Raw genomic sequence first — 20,220 nt, forward strand, 5'->3', positions numbered from 1 at the left:
TGTAGTTGATGTAAAAAATTATATTCAATCAGTCTACATCTTACATTAATAATTGTCATCATACTATCTTAACATAACTGCATCCAATCATTCTCAATCTATCTGTCTATCAATCAACCTCCCATCTTAATCTTGATTTATAAATACCTAATTTTGGAGCTTTTTGAAATAATTTATACATTTCTGAAATAAATTTATTCATATCACCTTTAGTAATCAATAATTCTAATTCATTCTGCCTAGGTAGTCTCAAATTTTGACCTAATTTATCAGTAAAGAAGGCTTTAACTTGATAATAACAAAATAAAGTAGTATTCTGGACATTAAATTTTTCCTTCATTCATTGAAAAGTAATAAATTTACCAGCTTCAATATAATCTTCTATTTTATTTAATCCCCATTTGACTCCAAATCTTCAAAAATTGATTATTCATGGTAAAAGGAAGAAGTCTATTTTGACATAAAGGCATTTTCTGAGAAATTAAACCTTTTCCACCGATCTCATACTCTATTTTGTTCTATAATTCAATTAAATGTTTCAAAATAGGTGCATCTTTAGTTCCTATTAACAGTTTTGATTTCCATTTATAAATAAATAGCTGCATATGATCTTCACCTATTTAACCCAATTCTATTTCAACCCAAGTTAAAGATTTCTATAAATCAAACATTCCATTATTAAACTTCAATTGGGCTACTTAATAATAATTCTTGAAATGCGGAATTCAAAATTCTAGGTTAATTTTTCTAAACAAACTTGAGCCATCTTTCCTTTCCATAAAAACTTCCTAATAATTGAATTCACATCCTTAAAGAATTTTTGAGATATATCACAAGGAATAGACTGAAAAAGATTTTGAATCCTTGGAAAAATATTCATTTTAATACAATTTATTCAACCTATTAAGGTTATAGGTAAGTCATTCCATATATTTAAATCATCCTTAATTTTATTAAGTAATGGTAAATAATTCAATTTATATAATTTATTCAAATATTTATCAATTTTGATCCCTAAATATTTAATTCCATGATCTGACCATCTAAATTGAGCAAATTGCTTACATTGAGTATAATCTCCATTAACCAAGGGCATAATTTTACTTTTGTCCCAATTAATTTTATAACCTGATATTTCACCAAGTTCTTTCAATTTTGTACATAAAAACTGCAAAGAATTTATAGGATCTGTTATATAAACCAAGACATAATCAGCAAATAACAATCTTATATTCCTCTCTACTGAACTTTATTCCCTTAATATTAGTATCTGGTCTTATTAATTCTGCTAAAGGTTCATTTGCTAAGACAAATAAAGCTGGAGATAAAGGGGATCCTTGTCTAGTCGATCTAGTCAAAGGAAAAGCTGAAGAAATTTGCCCATTAGTTACAACCTTAGCAGAAGGGTTTTCATATAAAATTTTGACCCAATTAACAGATGTTGATCCAAACCCAAATTTTTCTAACATCTTAAATCCATAATTCCATTCTAATGCATTATCATCTTAGTAGAAATGCATTTCCCTGATTCTCTTTCATTTAGCACCCAGTTTTTTTTTAAACTCCTCAAGTTGTGGCCAATATAGGGCTGGACAATGAAGGTTACATTTACCCCTTTTAACAACCTCTAGCAGTTTTTCTTGCTTTAGCTGGCTTTCGATTACCGTGCTCCTTAGCATACATTATAACTTTTAGATTGTATGCAATAGTACATCTTGAGCGCTTTCCTCCAGTCACCATCTTGCAGATGAAAGCTACAGTGCCCAAAATGGGAGCTCCAAAATGTCACCTTGGCTTATAGGACCCGGGATGGTTTTTTGGGGAAAAAATGGGGGTCTTATATGCCATCAAAACGGTAACTTTATATCATTAAACATTGCTAATTAATCTTTACATTAAAATAATCAAACCTGTTCTGTTTGGACTACTCATTCAAGTCATTTAAAAAAATATTTAAAAAAATTTTTAAAAAAGTACAGCATGGTAACAAGCTATTTTGACCCACGAGCCCATGCCACTCAATTTATACCCAATTAACCTACAATCCCCAGTACATTTTGAAAGGTGGTTGGAAACCAGAGTCCCCAGGGAAAACCCACACAGATACAGGGAGAACATGCAACCTCCTTACAGACAGTGCAGGATTAGAACCTTGGTCCTGATCGCTGATGCTCTAAAGGCGTTGTGCTAACCACTACCCCATCCATGCTGCCCTCTCATTTTGCCGGATGCTGCTCAATCAGTGTAACTTTTCCAACAATTACTATTTTTTAGCTTAAATAAAGTAACCAGTCTGTCAAGAGTTGTCATTGACCTGAACTAGTGTGTTTTCCCAAAGGGCTTTTGCCTGATTGAACCTTTTTGCTGTATAAAATGGCAAGTGATACAACCTAGTTAATAAAGTTTTGAAATGTTAATAATAGCGTAGCTACTTGGATCTTGCCCTACCTCAGTAATAGAAGCAATGGATATTAGTATCTGGTCTTATTAATTCTGCTAAAGGTTCAATTGCTAAGACAAATAAAGCTGGAGATAAAGGGCATCCTTGTCTAGCCCCATTTTAATGCTTAATACAATAAATATTGACCCAAAAACTCCACAAAGACTGTTGAATAGTTATCAGAGAAGACTGAATGGAGTAGGATCAAGAGAGTTATTTTGTGACCTGGACCTCATCTACTGTCTCACAATAGACTATAGTATCTATCACTAATCCATCACACTGATGTGATGCAAACATATTCATCAGCTTCCTTTTTGGGACCAGACTTTATAGTCTTTCTAAATCCAACCAGCAAGATTTGATTCAGCAGTGAAAGGGGATTTTATTTTTAAAAAAAAAGGCTCTTGGTAAATCTTCAATAGTTTTCACATTGAAAATGAATTCCAGTCAGTCTATTTCAAAAAGTGGATGAATCCAAGAAAATCAAAAGTGTGCAAGTGGAATGAGCTATGTGAAGCAATGGTTAGACCAGTGGTTCTCAACCTTTTTCTTTCCACTCACATACTACTTTAAGTAATCCCTATGCCATCTGTGGTTAGGAAGGGATTGCTTAAGGTGGTATGTGAATGGGAAGTAATGGTTGAAAACTACTGCTCTAGACCCAATTGTTACTGAAATACTTCGCTTGAGAAAAATTGTCATTGACCCATTTCCTTTGGAGCTATGAAACTGTGCACATAACAAGTCAATTAGGTACAATTAAAACAGTGGTTTTCAAACTTTTTCTTTCCATCCACATACCTCCTTAAGTAATCCCTTACTAATCACAGAGCACCTATGGCATAGGGAATACTTAAGGTGGTATGTGAGTGGAAAGAAAAAGGTTGAGAAGCTTTGGTGCAGCTCTTGTTCTGATTCATTAACCTGATATGTCCTCTTCATGGAACATGCTCCTTGAGCACACCCGGACCACAGTCACCAGCGCAGATGTCAGAGTAGCCAACCAGTGAGTGAACCCATGGAAGCAATTGTCCCAGAGTCCCTGAATGTATCCTTGACTGTAGAGACCATCTATCAGGAAGATTCATGAATATCTTTAACATCTCTCCTCAACAGGCAGAAGTAATCACCTGCTTCAAGTAGACCACAATCATTTTGATTCCCCTGTCGAAGAATAATATAGTGATGGGCCTAAACAATTTCTAGCCATTTGGTCCAATGCCAACCATCATGAAGTCATGGCTCAGTCTTCCAGCCACGCTCAACCCACACCTGTTTGCAATAACACAAACAGGCCATCTCCCTGACCCTACACTCAGCCTTGGAACAACTGGTCAATGAGAACACCCACGTCAAACGATTATTTTTCAACACAATAGTACCAAACTCATTCCTAAACAATGCAAACTGAGTCTTAGCACCCTCTACAATTGGATCCACAACTTCCTGTCCTGTAGGGTGCATATCAGTGAGGATTGGTGACAGCACTTCCTCCACAATCCTCCACACCAGGGACCCACATGGATGTGCACTCTGCCCCCAGCCCCCTAGACTCCCTGTACACCCATGATTGCATGATCAAACATAGATCCATCTTCATTTATTAATTCAAGAATGACACCACTGTTGGAGGTAGGATATCGAACCATGAACTGGAGTACAGTAGGTAGATAGGGGGACAAGCAACTTGGTGTCAGCGATGTACCATCAATAATCACAAAAGGCTGATATTGTGAAATTATCAGACTTAATAACTAAAGATGGGAACTACCATCAACCTCTGACTGATCTAAGCAAACAGAAAGGGGAACATGCAAGGGGCTATGGGTAGGATCAGTCTCAGAAGGCATGTCCAGCCAGCAGCAGCCAATCATGGCACAACAGTGGTTTACCACAGTCAGCAAGTCTAAGAGCTCATTATTGACTTCTACAAGAGGGACAAAGTTCATTCTCTCGCTAACATTAACAGTGCTGAAGTGAAGATAGTAGACGGCTTTAAATTCCAAGGGGTAAACATCTGGGAATTTTGGGTCCACCTACATCGATGCATCAGGCAAAAAAGCACCAGCCCCTCTCTTTCCGCAGAAGCTCATGGAAATTTGCAATGTCACTTGTTTCCCTCAACTTGCACAAATGCACCATTGAAAGTGGATGATCAAAGCACATCACTGTGTGATAGGGGAACTATTTTACCAATACTACAGGAATCAGCGATTGAGGCCATTTCAAAAGCCACCCCCTCCCCTCCATGAGATCCATCTATATGTCCCTCTGCCTTGGAAAAGTTGTCAACATATTAAAAGATTTATCCCACCCCAGCCACACTCTCTTCACCACCCTCCCATCAGGATTCACAAGTGAGAGATCAGGCACCACCAGATTCAATAACAATTTCATTCCCACTTTTATTAGACTCCTGAATGAACCCTAAAATTGCACTGCCTTTGCTCTGTATCAACCTTCTCTCTTCAATGTTGCAATTTGGTTCTGTCTTACTTTTATTGAACTATGTTTGAGATGTCTAACTGGTCTACTTGCAAAGCAACCTCATATTAAAATGGCCACATGCTTACAAAGAACAAAAATGGTCCATGCCTTCATGATGAAATCCTCAGCACAAGTGGGCAAGGTGAGCTAACAGTGGATTGTGGGGAACAGAAGCCAAAATGTTGGCTCACATAGAACAAATAATATCCCCCAATCAACCTTCCAGCTATGCCAAAGTAAACCATGTAGTTGTGGTTTGGTTATGCAGATCCATTTTTGCTTATCCAGAGCAACCTGCAAATGTATACATTTTGTTCTGATTTCTCATTCAGGTTTTTCTATTTACCCTGTGTCCACTTTGTCTCTTTCCAACAGAGACAGAAAAGATTAGCATGGCCTCTGCGCAAGGATGACACGCAAATTCGTGAAACATTCCATATATCTTTAGGACAACACACTTCGTGTGGTGGTTAGTGCAGCACTATAACAGCGCCAGTGACTGGGATTCGATTCCAGCGCTGTCTGTAAGGGGTTTGTACTTCCTCCCTGCTTGAATAGGTTTTCCCCGGATGCTCCAGTTTCCTCCCACCCTTCAAAATGTACAGGGGATGTAGATTGATTGCTATAGTTGGGCGGCACAGCTCGTGGGCCTAAAGTGTCTGTTAACATGCTGTAGATCTATATAAAAAAAATAAAAAACATGTTGTCATTCTTCTTTCACAAGACCAAATAATGATCAATAACAGAGTTCAGTTTCTTTTCCACAGACAGACACAGTTCACTTCCAGCAGTGGAGAGCAATCTGGAGTGAATCTATTTTAAAATTCTCCATTCCCGGTCAAAAGATCTATTGTGTCTTTCAAAGAACAATCTACAGTAGAGTGTATCGGGCAGATATTTTTCCTCGATATACTGCAGTTCTGATTCCTGGAGATGGGCATCTGGAAACTAACATTTGTAATAATAAATTTTGTGGTAAATCTTAATAAGGCAGACTTATTATTCTGCTTGGAAAAGCTAGATTTTATAATGCAAAACAAATCCTAGATTATGATTTTATGAATTCAAAAGTAAATAGTCCCCATTTTTAAAATTATAACATTAATTTATGACTAATTCCACAAGTACAAGTTCCATTGGTATTAATAAATCAATCATCACAAAAGAAATAATTAAAGAAATTTTATCAGAATTGAAAGTCTCAATGTAGAATGTCTGCAATAAAATTTTTACCGTAAGCTACTTGAATTATAAATTATTCTTTTAACCTGAATTGTTTGTATTCAGTGTTGTAAATTTAACTGAGATCAAAATTACACACAGAACTCCAAAGCTCTAGTTGTCAGTAATGGGGTGATTTATAGAGTAAAAAATGGTGCGGTATATTACAATTTTTCTAAAAGGTTGTGCTCAGGTTTAAGAGCAAGTGAAGCAAGGTAAACATGCAACCTTAAAAAAATGTCAAAGCTGAATCAGTCTCATTCTACATGAATGTGAACAAGTCATTGTATAGAGACAGACATAACATAATTTAGGCAAGAAATGCAGATTCATGACCAGACAAAAATACTCTCTGTGATTCCAATAAGCAAAATATCTGTCTCCAAATTAAGGCAGACAAATTTCACAATAAAACATACTTTGTTACGGGTTATAATGTTATGGTTACGGTGTGGCGGCACGTCATAAGGCAGGTGAACCAGCCCCGCATGTCATGCACGCGGCAGGGCAGCCAGCCAAAATGCCATCATCGGGGGTTTCTCCCCGACCTCGGCACCAGGCTCAGTAGCTCACGCTCTGCATCCCAAGTGACGCCCCGGTGATATCAGGGCCCCCGGCGCGGTTCTCAGCCAGGTCCGGACTGGGAGTATAAGACCAGCCAGGCAGCCTGCAATAAATCAGTTTTTGCTCACTGAACTGAACCCATCTGGTTCAGTTAGCAGAGTAGCCGCCGCTACATTGGTGACTCTGACAGGTTCAAACGCCTTTAAACCCGATATGAACGACTCTTCGATCAACGCTATAGCCATCAAGCTTCCTGACTTCTGGGTTCAGGAGCCTGAGACCTGGTTCAGCCACACAGAGGCTCAGTTTCACCTCCACCAGATTTCATCAGATATGACCAAGTTTTATCATGTGGTCACCGCCCTGGACCAGGCCACTGCCAAATGAGTGCTGCACCTCATTCATCACCCACCCACAGAATATAAGTATGGGACCATCAAGCGGGTGCTCACTGGCTCCTTCGGCCTCTCCAGGCGCCAGTGTGCCACTTGGATGCTGCACCTCGACGCCTTGGGAGACAGAACTCCAATCGAGTTGATGGACAAGATGCTCGCGCTCATGGGCGATCACACCAACTGCTCACTCTTTGAGTGCATCTTCCTCAACCATATGCCCGAAGACATCCGGCTGTTACCATCCCAGGAAAGCTTTGACAACCCTAGGAAGGTTGCTCAAAAGGCTCAGGAGCGATGGCTTGAATGATTCCCGGAGGGCTCAGCAGTCCAGCAAGTTATGAGTTCTGGCCATGACCACGCCAAGCCTTCCTCTAGTGCTGCGGAGGAACACTCGGCCCCTGCAGGGGCTTCAAAGAGCATAGCCAGAGTAAGCCGTCCACTTCAGGCCTCTGCTTCTTCCACCAGTGCTGGGGAGCCAAGATCAGAAGTGTCGTCAGCCCTGCTCGTTCCAGGGAAATGAGCAGGCTGGCCACTGTTAATGGCTGTGGCAGCTGGCCAAGAACACAGCCTTCTCTACCTGTGGTATGCAATCAGGGGGCAACTCTTCCTCGTCGACACCGGGGCCCAGATCAGCGTCATCCCGGCCACAGCAATCGAGTCCTGGAACTGGCCTCGAGGACCTCCACTCTATCCAGTCAATTCGACGGAGATCTGAACGTATGGTAACAAGACCATCCACTTCCAGATTGGCCAGCGGAAGTTCTCGTGGAGGTTCACCGTTTTGTCCCTCCCAACTTCCATTCTGGGTATCGACTTCCTCCTTGCCCATGGACTCCTGGTCGACCCCCGAGGTAGGCGACTTGTCGATGCCCGTACCTTCCAATCTGTTCCCCTCAACACCCCCACATAGAGCAGCCACAGATGGCCACGATCAGCACTCCCAAGGACGAGTTTCAGCGTAGTTCCTGTCCCTCCTCAAGCCACAGTTCTCCGCCGCCTTACCACGCCTCGGTGTGTTTCATTATATCCCCTTCCAAGACCCGCTGGTCCATGCCAAGGCACGCTGGCTCCCGCCAGATAAGCTCCAGATAGTGAAAGAGGAGTTCTTGCATCTGCAAGAACTGGGGATCATTCAATGCTCTAACAATCCTTGGGCCTCGCTGCTCCACTTGGTCCCAAAAGCCTCCAGTGGCTGGCGCCCCTTTGGAGATTATCGACGACTTAACGACGCGACAGCACCTGACTGTTATCCCATCCCTCACATTCAGGACTTTACAGCCAACCTGCATGATGCGAGGGTGTTCTCCAAGATCAACCTGGTGCGCGGGTATCATCAAATCCCGATGCACCTCGAGGACATCACCAAAACGACCAATATCACCCCCTTTGGCCTGTTCAAATTTCTATGCATGCCTTTTGGTCTCAAGAATGCTGCCCAGACCTTCCAGCGCCTCATGGATATAGTGGGCAGGGATTTGAATTTCGTGTTCATTTATCTGGACAACATTCTTGTCGGCAGCCGAGACCGGGCACAACACAAGTCGCACCTGTGCACCCTATTCTCCCGACTGGCCGACTTCGGCCTAACGATCAACCTGGCCAAATGCCAGGTTATTTTGGAAAAGAGTCCATCCAGTTCCTGGGCCATATCATAATGGCCGAAGGAGCTACACCAACTGCTACGAAGGTCACTGCAATCAGAGAGTTTGCACACCCGGACAACCTCAAGGGGCTACAAGAGTTTACAGTTATGGTCAACTTCTATAACCGATTCATTCCAGGCACTGCACGCATCATGCAGCCGCTCTTTGCCCTCATTGTGGCCAAGGACAGGACTCACGCCTGGACTCGAGAGGCCAACAGGCCATTCAAAGCCACGAAAGTTGCCCTTGCAAAGGCTACCCTGCTCGTCCTTCATATGGCGCTCTCCGTTGATGTCTCTGCCACCACTGTCAGTGCCATCCTGGAGCAGCAGGTTAAAGGACAGTGGCATTCTTTAGCCAACTTCTTCGTCTGCCAGAGCGCAAGTATAGTGCTTTCGACCATGAGTTGCTGGGCATGTACCTCGCTGTGCATCATTTTCGCTATTTCTTGGAGGGGAGGAGGCCTTTCACCATTTTTACTGACCACAAATCCCTCACTCAGGTGCTCGCTATGGCTAGAGATCCCTGGTCAGCCTGCCAACAGCGTCACCTGTCCTTTGTGTTGGAGTTCACTACCGACATTCGGCACAAGGCGGGGAAAGACAATGTGGTCGCCGACGCTCGCTGACACTCGGCCTAGACTATGACCAGCTTGCCCAGGATCAAAAGTCTGATGAGAAGATGTATGTTTTTATCAGGCAAGGCCCTTCCACAGCACCCCTTCAAATACCGTACGAAGGGCCATACAGAGTCATTGAGCTTTCAGGATCCACCTTCACACTGGACATCGGTGGTAAGAGGGAACTGTTTACTGTGGACAGATTAAAGCCAGTACACCTCAACCCCAATGAGCCAGTGGTCGCAGCTCAACCCAAGAAGCGAGGCCGCCTGGCAAAAAAGGACATTGTTGCCAGTTCTGTGGGGGGGGGTGGGGGCTGTGTGGCGGCGTGCCATTAGGCAGGTGAACTGATCTCGCAGGACAAGCATGCAGTGGGGCAGCCGGCCAAAATGGCGTCATCGGGGGTTTTCTCCCCAACCTTGTCACCAGGCTCAGAAGCCCGCACTCTGCGGCCCACATGACGCCCTGGAAATGTCAGGGCCCCTAGCGTGTTTCTCAGCCAGGTCCGGGCTGGGAGCATAAGACCAGCTAGGCAGATCTAAATAAATGAGTTTTTGCGCACTAAACTCAACCTGTGTGGTTGTGAGATCATTCAGTAACAGAGTAGCTGCCGCTACAATGGGTAAATATGTTGTTAAAAGAGAGAGAGATTGTTGGGGGGGGGATGGTTTAGTGTCCGCTACAATGGGTAAATTTGTTGTTAAAATAGAGAGAGATTGTTGGGGGGGGATGATTTAGTGTAGGTCACTTTACAAAGGGTAACACTTCACAAAAGACATCTCATTTAAAATGCAAGATCTTTTTGCTGGAAGACATTGAGGCTCTGGTTGATTTTGCAAGACAATGGAACTGCTTTGGAAAGAACAAAAGAAGGTGCAAATGGAACTGGCTCAGAAGTACTGATAAGATCTTTCAAAGATTGGGTTTGGAGCCTTGGTTGGTTTTTACAAGCAGAGAGAGGAAAAAAACAAACAAGATTCTTCTCAGAGAGAGAGAGAGAGAGAGAGAGAGAGAGAGAGAGAGAGAGAGAGAGAGAGAGAACTCAGTTCCACAGTAGCGATTGAGGCTGCAAAATGGCAAGCTGGAAGCTTGTTGGAAAACCTCATTTTGAAGATGCGTTGTGAGTTCTGAGTTCAGCCTGTTCAAAACCATTGTAGTCCTTACAAGAGGAAATGGCTGGCTAGAGTGTTTCTCCTGAAATAAGGAAAACAAGAGGATATCTGTGGTGACCTGGAAGAAGAGATTATCATTTGGAAAACCCGTGATTCGGTGTTTCTTCGACAAGACACTGAAGTGACTGATTGGAGGAAATCAGTTTATGCATGTCCAACAAGCAAATTTCTCTCTGAAACCAACAAGAACCTTCCTGAGCAGTAACCATTTACTTTTAAACACCATAGCCTGTTGAAGATTCATAAATGATAAATTCTGTGCACAGTTTAAGAATTGTGTAAAACTGGTGAACTTGGAAGAGTGAGAAGTGCGATTGAACTGTGAATCAAAGAACTTTCCTGAACATATACACATTACATACATGCGTGCTTAGAACTAGAAGGGGGTTAAATTAGGTCAAATTAAGTTCAGGGCCGGGCTTAAGCCTATTTTACCAATTTGATCAAATTGGGCCCCGCGCCTCAAGGAGGCCCTGCGCACATGTTTGAGGCCAGGCCTTGAGCAGAGAACACTATAAGAGAAGGCTATAAGAAGATAGCAATGCATTTTCAGGTGGCTGTTTCCTCAATGTAATTTTCTTCTCTTCTCTTTGGCTTGGCTTCGCGGACGAAGATTTATGGAGGGGGTAAATGTCCACGTCAGCTGCAGGCTCGTTTGTGGCTGACAAGTCCGATGCGGGACAGGCAGACACAGTTGCAGCGGTTGCAGGGGAAAATTGGTTGGTTGGGGTTGGGTGTTGGGTTTTTCCTCCTTTGTCTTTTGTCAGTGAGGTGGGCTCTGCGGTCTTCTTCAAAGGAGGTTTGCTGGCCGCCGAACTGTGAGGCGCCAAGATGTACGGTTTGAGGCGATATCAGCCCACTGGCGGTGGTCAATGTGGCAGGCACCAAGAGATTTTTTTAGGCAATCCTTGTACCTCTTCTTTGGTGCACCTCTGACACGGTGGCCGGTGGAGAGCTCGCCATATAACATGATCTTGGGAAGGCAATGGTCCTCCATTCTGGAGACGTGACCTACCCAGCGCAGCTGGATCTTCAGCAGCGTGGACTCGATGCTGTCGGCCTCTGCCATCTCGAGTACTTCGATGTTAGGGATGAAGTCACTCCAATGAATGTTCAGGATGGAGCGGAGACAACGCTGGTGGAAGCGTTTTAGGAGCCGTAGGTGATGCCGGTAGAGGACCCATGATTCGGAGCCGAACAGGAGTGTGGGTATGACAACGGCTCTGTATACGCTTATCTTTGTGAGGTTTTTCAGTTGGTTGTTTTTCCAGACTCTTTTGTGTAGTTTTTCAAAGGCGCTATTTGCCTTGGCGAGTCTGTTGTCTATCTTGTTGTCGATCCTTGCATCTGATGAAATGGTGCAGCTGAGATAGGTAAACTGGTTGACCGTTTTGAGTTTTGTGTGCCCGATGGAGATGTGGGGGGGCTGGTAGTCATGGTGGGGAACTGGCTGATGGAGGACCTCAGTTTTCTTCAGGTTGACTTCCAGGCCAAACATTTTGGCAGTTTCCGCAAAACAGGACGTCAAGCGCTGAAGAGCTGGCTCTGAATGGGCAACTAAAGCAGCATCGTCTGCAAAGAGTAGTTCACGGACAAGTTTCTCTTGTGTCTTGGGGTGAGCTTGCAGGCGCCTCAGATTGAAGAGACTGCCATCCGTGCGGTAGCGGATGTAAACAGCGTTTCCATTGCAGGCAAAATCTTCGCTAGGATTCTCCTAAATAGAATAATACCTAGTGTCGCCGAGAATATTCTCCCAGAATCACAGAGCGGCTTTCGCGCAAACAGAGGAACTACTGACTTGGTCTTTGCCCTCAGACAGCTCCAAGAAAAATGCAGAGAATAAAACAAAGGACTCTACATCACCTTTGTTGACCTCACCAAAGCCTTCGACGCTCTGAGCAGGAAAGGGCTTTGGCAAATACTAGAGCGCATCGGATGCCCCCCAAAGTTCATCAACATGGTTATCCAACTGCATGAAAACCAACAAGGTCGGGTCAGATACAGCAATGAGCTGTCTGAACCCTTCTCCATTAACAATGGCATGAAGCAAGGCTGCGTTCTCGCACCAACCCTCTTTTCAATCTTCTTCAGCATGATGCTGAACCAAGCCATGAAAGACCTCAATGTAATTAAGAAATGGCAATTAGCAGGAACGGTGGAGGTCAAGTTGAAGTCTGGAGAGCTCGCCATATAACACGATCTTGGGAAGGCGATGGTCCTCCATTCTGGAGACGTGACCCATCCAGCGCAGCTGGATCTTCAGCAGCGTGGACTCGAAGCTGTCGGCCTCTGCCATCTCGAGTACTTCGACGTTAGGGATGTAAGCGCTCCAATGGATGTTGAGGATGGAGCGGAGACAACGCTGGTGGAAGCGTTCTAGGAGCCGTAGGTGGTGCCGGTAGAGGACCCATGATTCGGAGCCGAACAGGAGTGTGGGTATGACAACGGCTCTGTATACGCTTATCTTTGTGAGGTTTTTCAGTTGGTTGTTTTTCCAGACTCTTTTGTGTAGTTTTTCAAAGGCGTTATTTGCCTTGGCGAGTCTGTTGTCTATCTTGTTGTCGATCCTTGCATCTGATGAAATGGTGCAGCTGAGATAGGTAAACTGGTTGACCGTTTTGAGTTTTGTGTGCCCGATGGAGATGTGGTGGGGCTGGTAGTCATGGTGGGGAGCTGGCTGATGGAGGACCTCAGTTTTCTTCAGGTTGACTTCCAGGCCAAACATTTTGGCAGTTTCCGCAAAACAGGACGTCAAGCGCTGAAGAGCTGGCTCTGAATGGGCAACTAAAGCAGCATCGTCTGCAAAGAGTAGTTCACGGACAAGTTTCTCTTGTGTCTTGGGGTGAGCTTGCAGGCGCCTCAGATTGAAGAGACTGCCATCCGTGCGGTAGCGGATGTAAACAGCGTTTCCATTGCAGGCAAAATCTTCGCTAGGATTCTCCTAAATAGAATAATACCTAGTGTCGCTGAGAATATTCTCCCAGAATCACAGAGCGGCTTTCGCGCAAACAGAGGAACTACTGACTTGGTCTTTGCCCTCAGACAGCTCCAAGAAAAATGCAGAGAATAAAACAAAGGACTCTACATCACCTTTGTTGACCTCACCAAAGCCTTCGACGCTCTGAGCAGGAAAGGGCTTTGGCAAATACTAGAGCGCATCGGATGCCCCCCAAAGTTCCTCAACATGGTTATCCAACTGCATGAAAACCAACAAGGTCGGGTCAGATACAGCAATGAGCTGTCTGAACCCTTCTCCATTAACAATGGCATGAAGCAAGGCTGCGTTCTCGCACCAACCCTCTTTTCAATCTTCTTCAGCATGATGCTGAACCAAGCCATGAAAGACCTCAATGTAATTAAGAAATGGCAATTAGCAGGAACGGTGGAGGTCAAGTTGAAGTCTGGAGAGCTCGCCATATAACACGATCTTGGGAAGGCGATGGTCCTCCATTCTGGAGACGTGACCCATCCAGCGCAGCTGGATCTTCAGCAGCGTGGACTCGATGCTGTCGGCCTCTGCCATCTCGAGTACTTCGACGTTAGGGATGTAAGCGCTCCAATGGATGTTGAGGATGGAGCGGAGACAACGCTGGTGGAAGCGTTCTAGGAGCCGTAGGTGGTGCCGGTAGAGGACCCATGATTCGGAGCCGAACAGGAGTGTGGGTATGACAACGGCTCTGTATACGCTTATCTTTGTGAGGTTTTTCAGTTGGTTGTTTTTCCAGACTCTTTGTTGACCTCACCAAAGTGACAAACTAGCGCTAAACAAATCAGCTAAACAAAACGGCAAAATTAAAGTGCATCCCCCCGTTCTGGAATGTAACCTTAACTAACTAACCTAACCTAACTAACCTAACCATTACTAAAAAAAAGGCAATTCTTACCTTATTCAAAGTTGTCATCATTCAATAAATCCAGAATCGGTCGCTTGTTTTGCTGTTCGGTGGCGTTCACAAGTTGAGAGTTGGGTGTGTTGTTCTAAGGTCAGCAGCTGACGTTGGAACAACATAAAGCTAATGAGCAAAATGACATGGGATTGACATTGGTTTCTTACGTTGTACCAACGACGACGACAACATTGTTCCACTGTTGGAACAACGTAGACATGTTATCAGGGATGTCGAGTCCTATTTTATAACAAATTGCTACGGTCAAGTCTTTTGTGTAATTTTAAGTCTAAACATTTTAAAATATACTTCCTTTACCTTTTTTACCTTAAAAATATAGCCCAGAGAATTAGCAGCTTAAAATTTGAATATAACTTTACATGGCAAGCATAAGCTGAGATAGAGACAAAGGGCATAAGTATTTAAGCGGCAACCAGAAATGAGCACTGGCCAAGGCTAAGGTAGCTGAAAATGAAAAACATAGAGGTGCTATCACAAAATCCTTGTCACTCCATCTTTGAAGTGCCCATGTATTGAGTATGAAGAAAACAAAAACAATTCAGAAAATGACAGTACAGCCTTGAGTCCAATTACAGTTGATGAATACAATATGAAATTGATAACGTTAGAAAAAGATGACGCAGCTGTGAATCAAATTGAAGACGATCTCAATACACCCCAAGACAGTGCCAAAGCGGAAAGTCCACTTATAGCCGAAAAAGACCAAGCCCAAACACCACGCAATGATGGATCATCCATGAGTACAGTTATAATTAACATTTATGATGACCCAGCCAACTGGCCAGCATACATAAATCAAAATGTAAGAGATTATTTAACAATGTAAGGTCCTCCTCTTCCAGTGAACAACTTTCCACGAAATGAAAAGGGATTGTGTTTTTCAAAGTTTCACTCTAAGAGGAAACTTTCAAATGGGGAATGTGTTGAAAGACCTTGGATTATATACTCTCAGTCTACTGATAGAATTTATTGCTTTTATTGTAAACTTTTTAGTAAGAACACAACCAGTGCATTATCAACAAGTGGATTCAACAACTGGTCTAATATTCATACAAGGTTGTGTGAGCATGAAAATTCTAAAAACCATTTGGAAGCCACATGGAGTTACACCAAAGACTTTGTAGTGGACAGACAAAGAACTTGAAATAATCGTCAATGAACATGCAAAGCACTGGCAGCAAATATTCAAAAGATTAGTAGCAATAGCACAGTTTCTTGCTGAGAGAAATCTAGCATTTAGAGGAACAGAGGAAAAAGTTGGTAATGAGAGTGAACACAATGGAAACTTTTTAGGTTTTGTTGAGCTGTTTGGAAAGTTTGACCCTGTTCTTGAAGAACATTTGCGAAAAGTCAAAACCCACGAAATTCATAATCACTATTTAAGAAAAGATACTCAGAATGAACTACTAGACATTATGGCTACAGTTGTTTGAATGAGATACTGAAATGCGTAAAAGCAGCTAAGTACTACGCCATAATTTTAGACTGCACGCTTGACATGAATCACCAAGAACAAATGTCTCCAACGATCAGCTATGTGTCTGATGGTAACTTGGCTCCTTCAGGTGTTTATGAACATTTCATAAAGTTTATGCAGGTTGCACAGGAGAAGATTTATATAAAACATTATTAAACACACTGAAGGAATTAAATTTAGAGGTGAAAGACATTCAAGGCCAAGGCTATGACAACGTTAGCAACATGAAAGGTCACACATCTGGAGTACAAGCACGATTGTTGAGGATAATTCAAGAGCTTTCTTTGTAGCCTGTGACTGTCACAATTATAACCTTTTACTTGGAGATGTAGCCAGTGTTGTCCAGATGCTATAACATTTTTTGGGATCTTGCAAAGGATCTACATATTGCTCTCAACATCAACTAAGAGGTGGGCAGTTTTTAACAAACATGTACCCAGGTTATCAGTGAAACCCTTGAGCAACACAAGGTGGGAGAGTAGGATTGATAGTGTTAAACCTATTCGTTATCAGGTTGGAGAAGTATATGATGCACTTGTGGAAATATCAGAGATAACAGATGAGCCCAAGGTAAAAGCAGAAGCTGAATCTTTAGCAAACCAGCTAAAAGACTACAAATTTTTAGTTTCTTTGGTATTTTGGCATGAAGTACTTTTTAAAGTTAACTATGTAAGCAAGGAACTACAAGGTGAAGGCATGGAGTCATTTGAAAAACTATTATCATGGCTAAGAATTTATAGAGAGGGCAGTTTTAATGATGTCCTAATAGGCACAAATGAATTGGCTGAAGCTGTTGAATTACCATTGGAGTTTAGACAATTTCAAGAAAAAAACTACGTAGAAGGAAGAGAATGTTTTCATATGAGGGAAAAGATCAAGCTTTAGATGATCCAAAAGAAGCATACAGAGTTCGGTGCTTCAGCTTAGTGCTAGACAAAGCTAGTCAATCTTTAGAGCCTAGATTTAAGCAGCTTAAAAGCCATGTAAAATTATTTGGATTTTTTAATAACTTTCAGAACTTACAAAAGGCAGAAATAAGGAAACACAGCAGACCTTGAAGCAGCTTTAAATGACACCACACTAAAACAGAGCACTGATGGAGGGAGGGGTAGTTACTGAAACAACTAAAGACGTGGATGGTTATCTGTTGGCCAAAGAACTTGAAGCTCTGAAAACTTTTCTTCCTTTCAGTGTCATTAAGCTTCAAGCTCTGTTTGAATACCTGGTAGTAAACAATCGATTCACAGCATTTCCTAATGTTTTTATTGCTTTGAGGATTTACTTAACAATGTCCGTAACTGTCGCATCCGGCGAAAGAAGTTTTTCAAAATTAAAACTGATTAAAACATACTTACGGTCAACAATTTCACAAGAGAGACTAAACAATTTGGTGATGCTGGATATCTATAGAAAATTACATTACTAAAACCATTGACTTTGAAATTATTTTGAAAGATTTTGCAAATAAACAAGCCAGAAAAGTCTGTTTCTAAAAGACCTGTGCATAAACAGTATGTCTTTAACTGTCTTAACTTGTATTAAAACATTAAAACTTTCATATTGTCTTTCAATATTTAGTATATCACGCATTTAATGCTTTTTGGCTAAGACTGGCATACTACACGAAATATAAAACATCAATTTTGACTTTTATAGAAGGAGTCACGTGATGGAGTAGTGGCCGGACGGTGAACTCCAGCCCTCTCCAGAAAAGTCGGGAAAAACAAAGGAAAACACAAAGGCACAAAAATAAAAATTAAAGAAAAGTGAGTATAAAGGTGGAAAGAAGATGGCGACGAAAAAAGAAAAATCGAAATCAACGGTAAGAAGAGAGGAAGAGAAGACAACGGAAGAAGAAGGAGAAGGCCTTACCTGCTCGAAGAGGCCCGCGGTGGAGAGAGAAACCCGCTCCCTCAGGTCGGTAAAAAATGGACTACAAAAATGGCTCGCTGGGCCGAGTAAAAGTGCGCAACCGCGCATGCAAAAAAACACACCGGCGGGAGGGGTGACCAGCTGGGGAGTCGATCTCCACAGCCGGCAATGACAGCTGCAGAACACCTGCAGCAAGAGGAGAACATAGAAGACAACGAAAACAAGAAAGAAGAGAAGAAAAGGGCAACAAAGAAACAACAGATGGCCAACCCAGAGGAAGAAGAAGAGGAAGAGGAAGAGTACAGTGAAATAGAAGAAGAAGGGAAATGCAAGATAAAGGATATACCTTCTCTTATTAAAGAATACATGGAATCATTTAAAGAATGGCAAGCGCAAGAATTTAATGATTTAAGAAGAAGAATAAACAATACAGAAGAGAAAATGAATAAAATAGATATGACCTTAACAGAAATGGGAAAGAAAATGGACAAGATGGAAGAGCGGGAAGCAGCAGTAGAAATGGAGGTAGAGGACTTACAAAAGAAATTAGAGGAATCTAATAAAAAAGTTATAGAGACACAAGAACTGTTAGCTCAGAAAATAGATATAATGGAAAATTATAACAGAAGAAATAACATAAAGATAGTGGGCCTTAAGGAAGATGAAGAAGGCAAGAATATGAGAGAGTTTATAAAAGATTGGATCCCCAGGATCCTAGGATGTCCAGAACTACAGCAAGATATGGAAATAAAAAGGGCACATAGAGCATTGGCCTTTAAACCACAACCACAACAAAGGCCAAGATCTATTTTAGTAAAATTCCTAAGATATACTACAAGAGAAAAGGTACTGGAGAAGACAATGGAAAAAGTAAGAGAGGGCAACAAGCCACTGGAGTACAAAGGGCAAAAAATCTTCATTTATCCAGATACAAGTTTTGAACTCCTGAAGAAACGAAAGGAGTTCAATACAGCAAAGGCGATTTTATGGAAGAAAGGGTATAAATTTATACTAAAGCATCCAGCGGTATTGAAAATATTTATTCCAGGACAACAAAACAGACTATTCTCGGATCCAGAGGAAGCATGAAAATTTGCAGAACAATTACAAAATAGACTGAGGGATGAAGACGTGTAACGAGAGTACAAAAGACTGAGAACTAAAAAGACACATAAGTTTTGAACTCCTGAAGAAGAGAAAGGAATTCAATACATCGAAAACGATCTTATGGGGAAAAAAAACTATTCTCGGATCCAGAGGAAGCAAGGAAATTTGCAGAACAACTACAAAACAAGCAGAGAGATGAAGATATGTAATAAGAGTAAAAATGACCACGAGTTATATGTATGTGGGTAAAGAGGTATATGTGTGTATATGTATAATGTGCATACATGAATGTATCCGTATTTAGAGGAAAATATAGATAGTATAGACAAGAATTAATAAGGGAAGGAAATGGAATAGAGGGAATAAGGAGGGAACTAAAAGAGTAATCTTTGTTACATATGAAAAGTGAAATCTTTTCTGGGGGGGCTGGGTGGGGAGGAGTTGCGGTCACTGCAAAATCAGCTGACGCTTGCGAGTGAATTCGCAAATCCAAATGGAGAGGGGAGATGTGGTTGTCCGACAAGGGATAAAGGACAACTCAGGAGAGGAAGGGGAGATTGGGGCTAAAGAAGTTTTAAATAGGAGAATAAGGAAAATGTTTGATGTTTTAGGAATGTTGTCTTATAAAGGGTTCAAAACAAGAAAACAGAAATGGATAAGAAGGAAAGGTAATGATGGAGAAACGGAAAGGGAAGATAAACAAAGTATAAAATGGCTACATTGAACTATATGACTTTAAATATTAATGGAATACATAACCAAATTAAAAGGAAGAAACTGCTAAATTTACTGAAAAAAGAAAAAATTGATATAGCATTTGTGCAGAAACACATTTAACTGAATTGGAGCACAAGAAATTAAAGAGAGATTGGGTAGGACACGTAACAGCAGCATCGTATAATTCAAAAGCAAGAGGAGTGGCTATATTAATTAGTAAAAATGTGCCATTTAAAATAGAAGAGGAAATAATAGATCCAGCAGGGAGATATGTAATGATAAAATGTCAGATATATTCGGAGTTTTGGAATCTACTCAATGTATATTCACCTAATGAAGAAGATCAAAAGTTTATGCAAGATATCTTTTTGAAGGTAGCAGATACGCAAGGGAACATATTAATAGGAGGGGACTTCAACCTGAATTTGGATTCAAATATGGACAAAACTGGGAAAAAAATTAACAGAAAGAACAAAGTAACCAAATTTATAATTAAATCGATGGAAGAAATGCAACTTTTGGATATCTGGAGGAAACAACACCCAAAGGAAAAGGAATATTCATATTACTCGGCTAGACATAAAACATACTCAAG

At 41.9% G+C, this 20,220-nt stretch overlaps 1 protein-coding gene and 1 pseudogene across 7 annotated transcripts in view; one reads left to right on the forward strand and one right to left on the reverse strand.

Moving 5' to 3' along the window:
- Positions 1–20,220, reverse strand: part of LOC138760590 (uncharacterized) — a 33,409-nt gene that overhangs the window by 6,606 nt on the left and 6,583 nt on the right. For 5 of the 7 annotated variants that reach the window (XR_011355724.1, XR_011355723.1, XR_011355722.1 and 2 more), the window contains exon 2: positions 14,429–14,535. Coding sequence is in view for 2 of the 7 variants with exons in the window: in XM_069931348.1 (XP_069787449.1) it covers positions 14,429–14,449 (21 nt within the window). In the remaining 5 variants the exon portion in view is untranslated. Of the gene's footprint in view, positions 1–4,823; positions 5,879–14,428; positions 14,558–20,220 lie in introns of those variants that run through there. The other 2 variants (XR_011355726.1, XM_069931349.1) reach the window with 2 other exon arrangements.
- On the forward strand, positions 5,262–5,374 carry LOC138762559 (U6 spliceosomal RNA; annotated as a pseudogene).

This window comes from Narcine bancroftii, chromosome 4 (genome assembly GCF_036971445.1).
Source record: "Narcine bancroftii isolate sNarBan1 chromosome 4, sNarBan1.hap1, whole genome shotgun sequence".
Taxonomy (NCBI): domain Eukaryota; kingdom Metazoa; phylum Chordata; class Chondrichthyes; order Torpediniformes; family Narcinidae; genus Narcine; species Narcine bancroftii.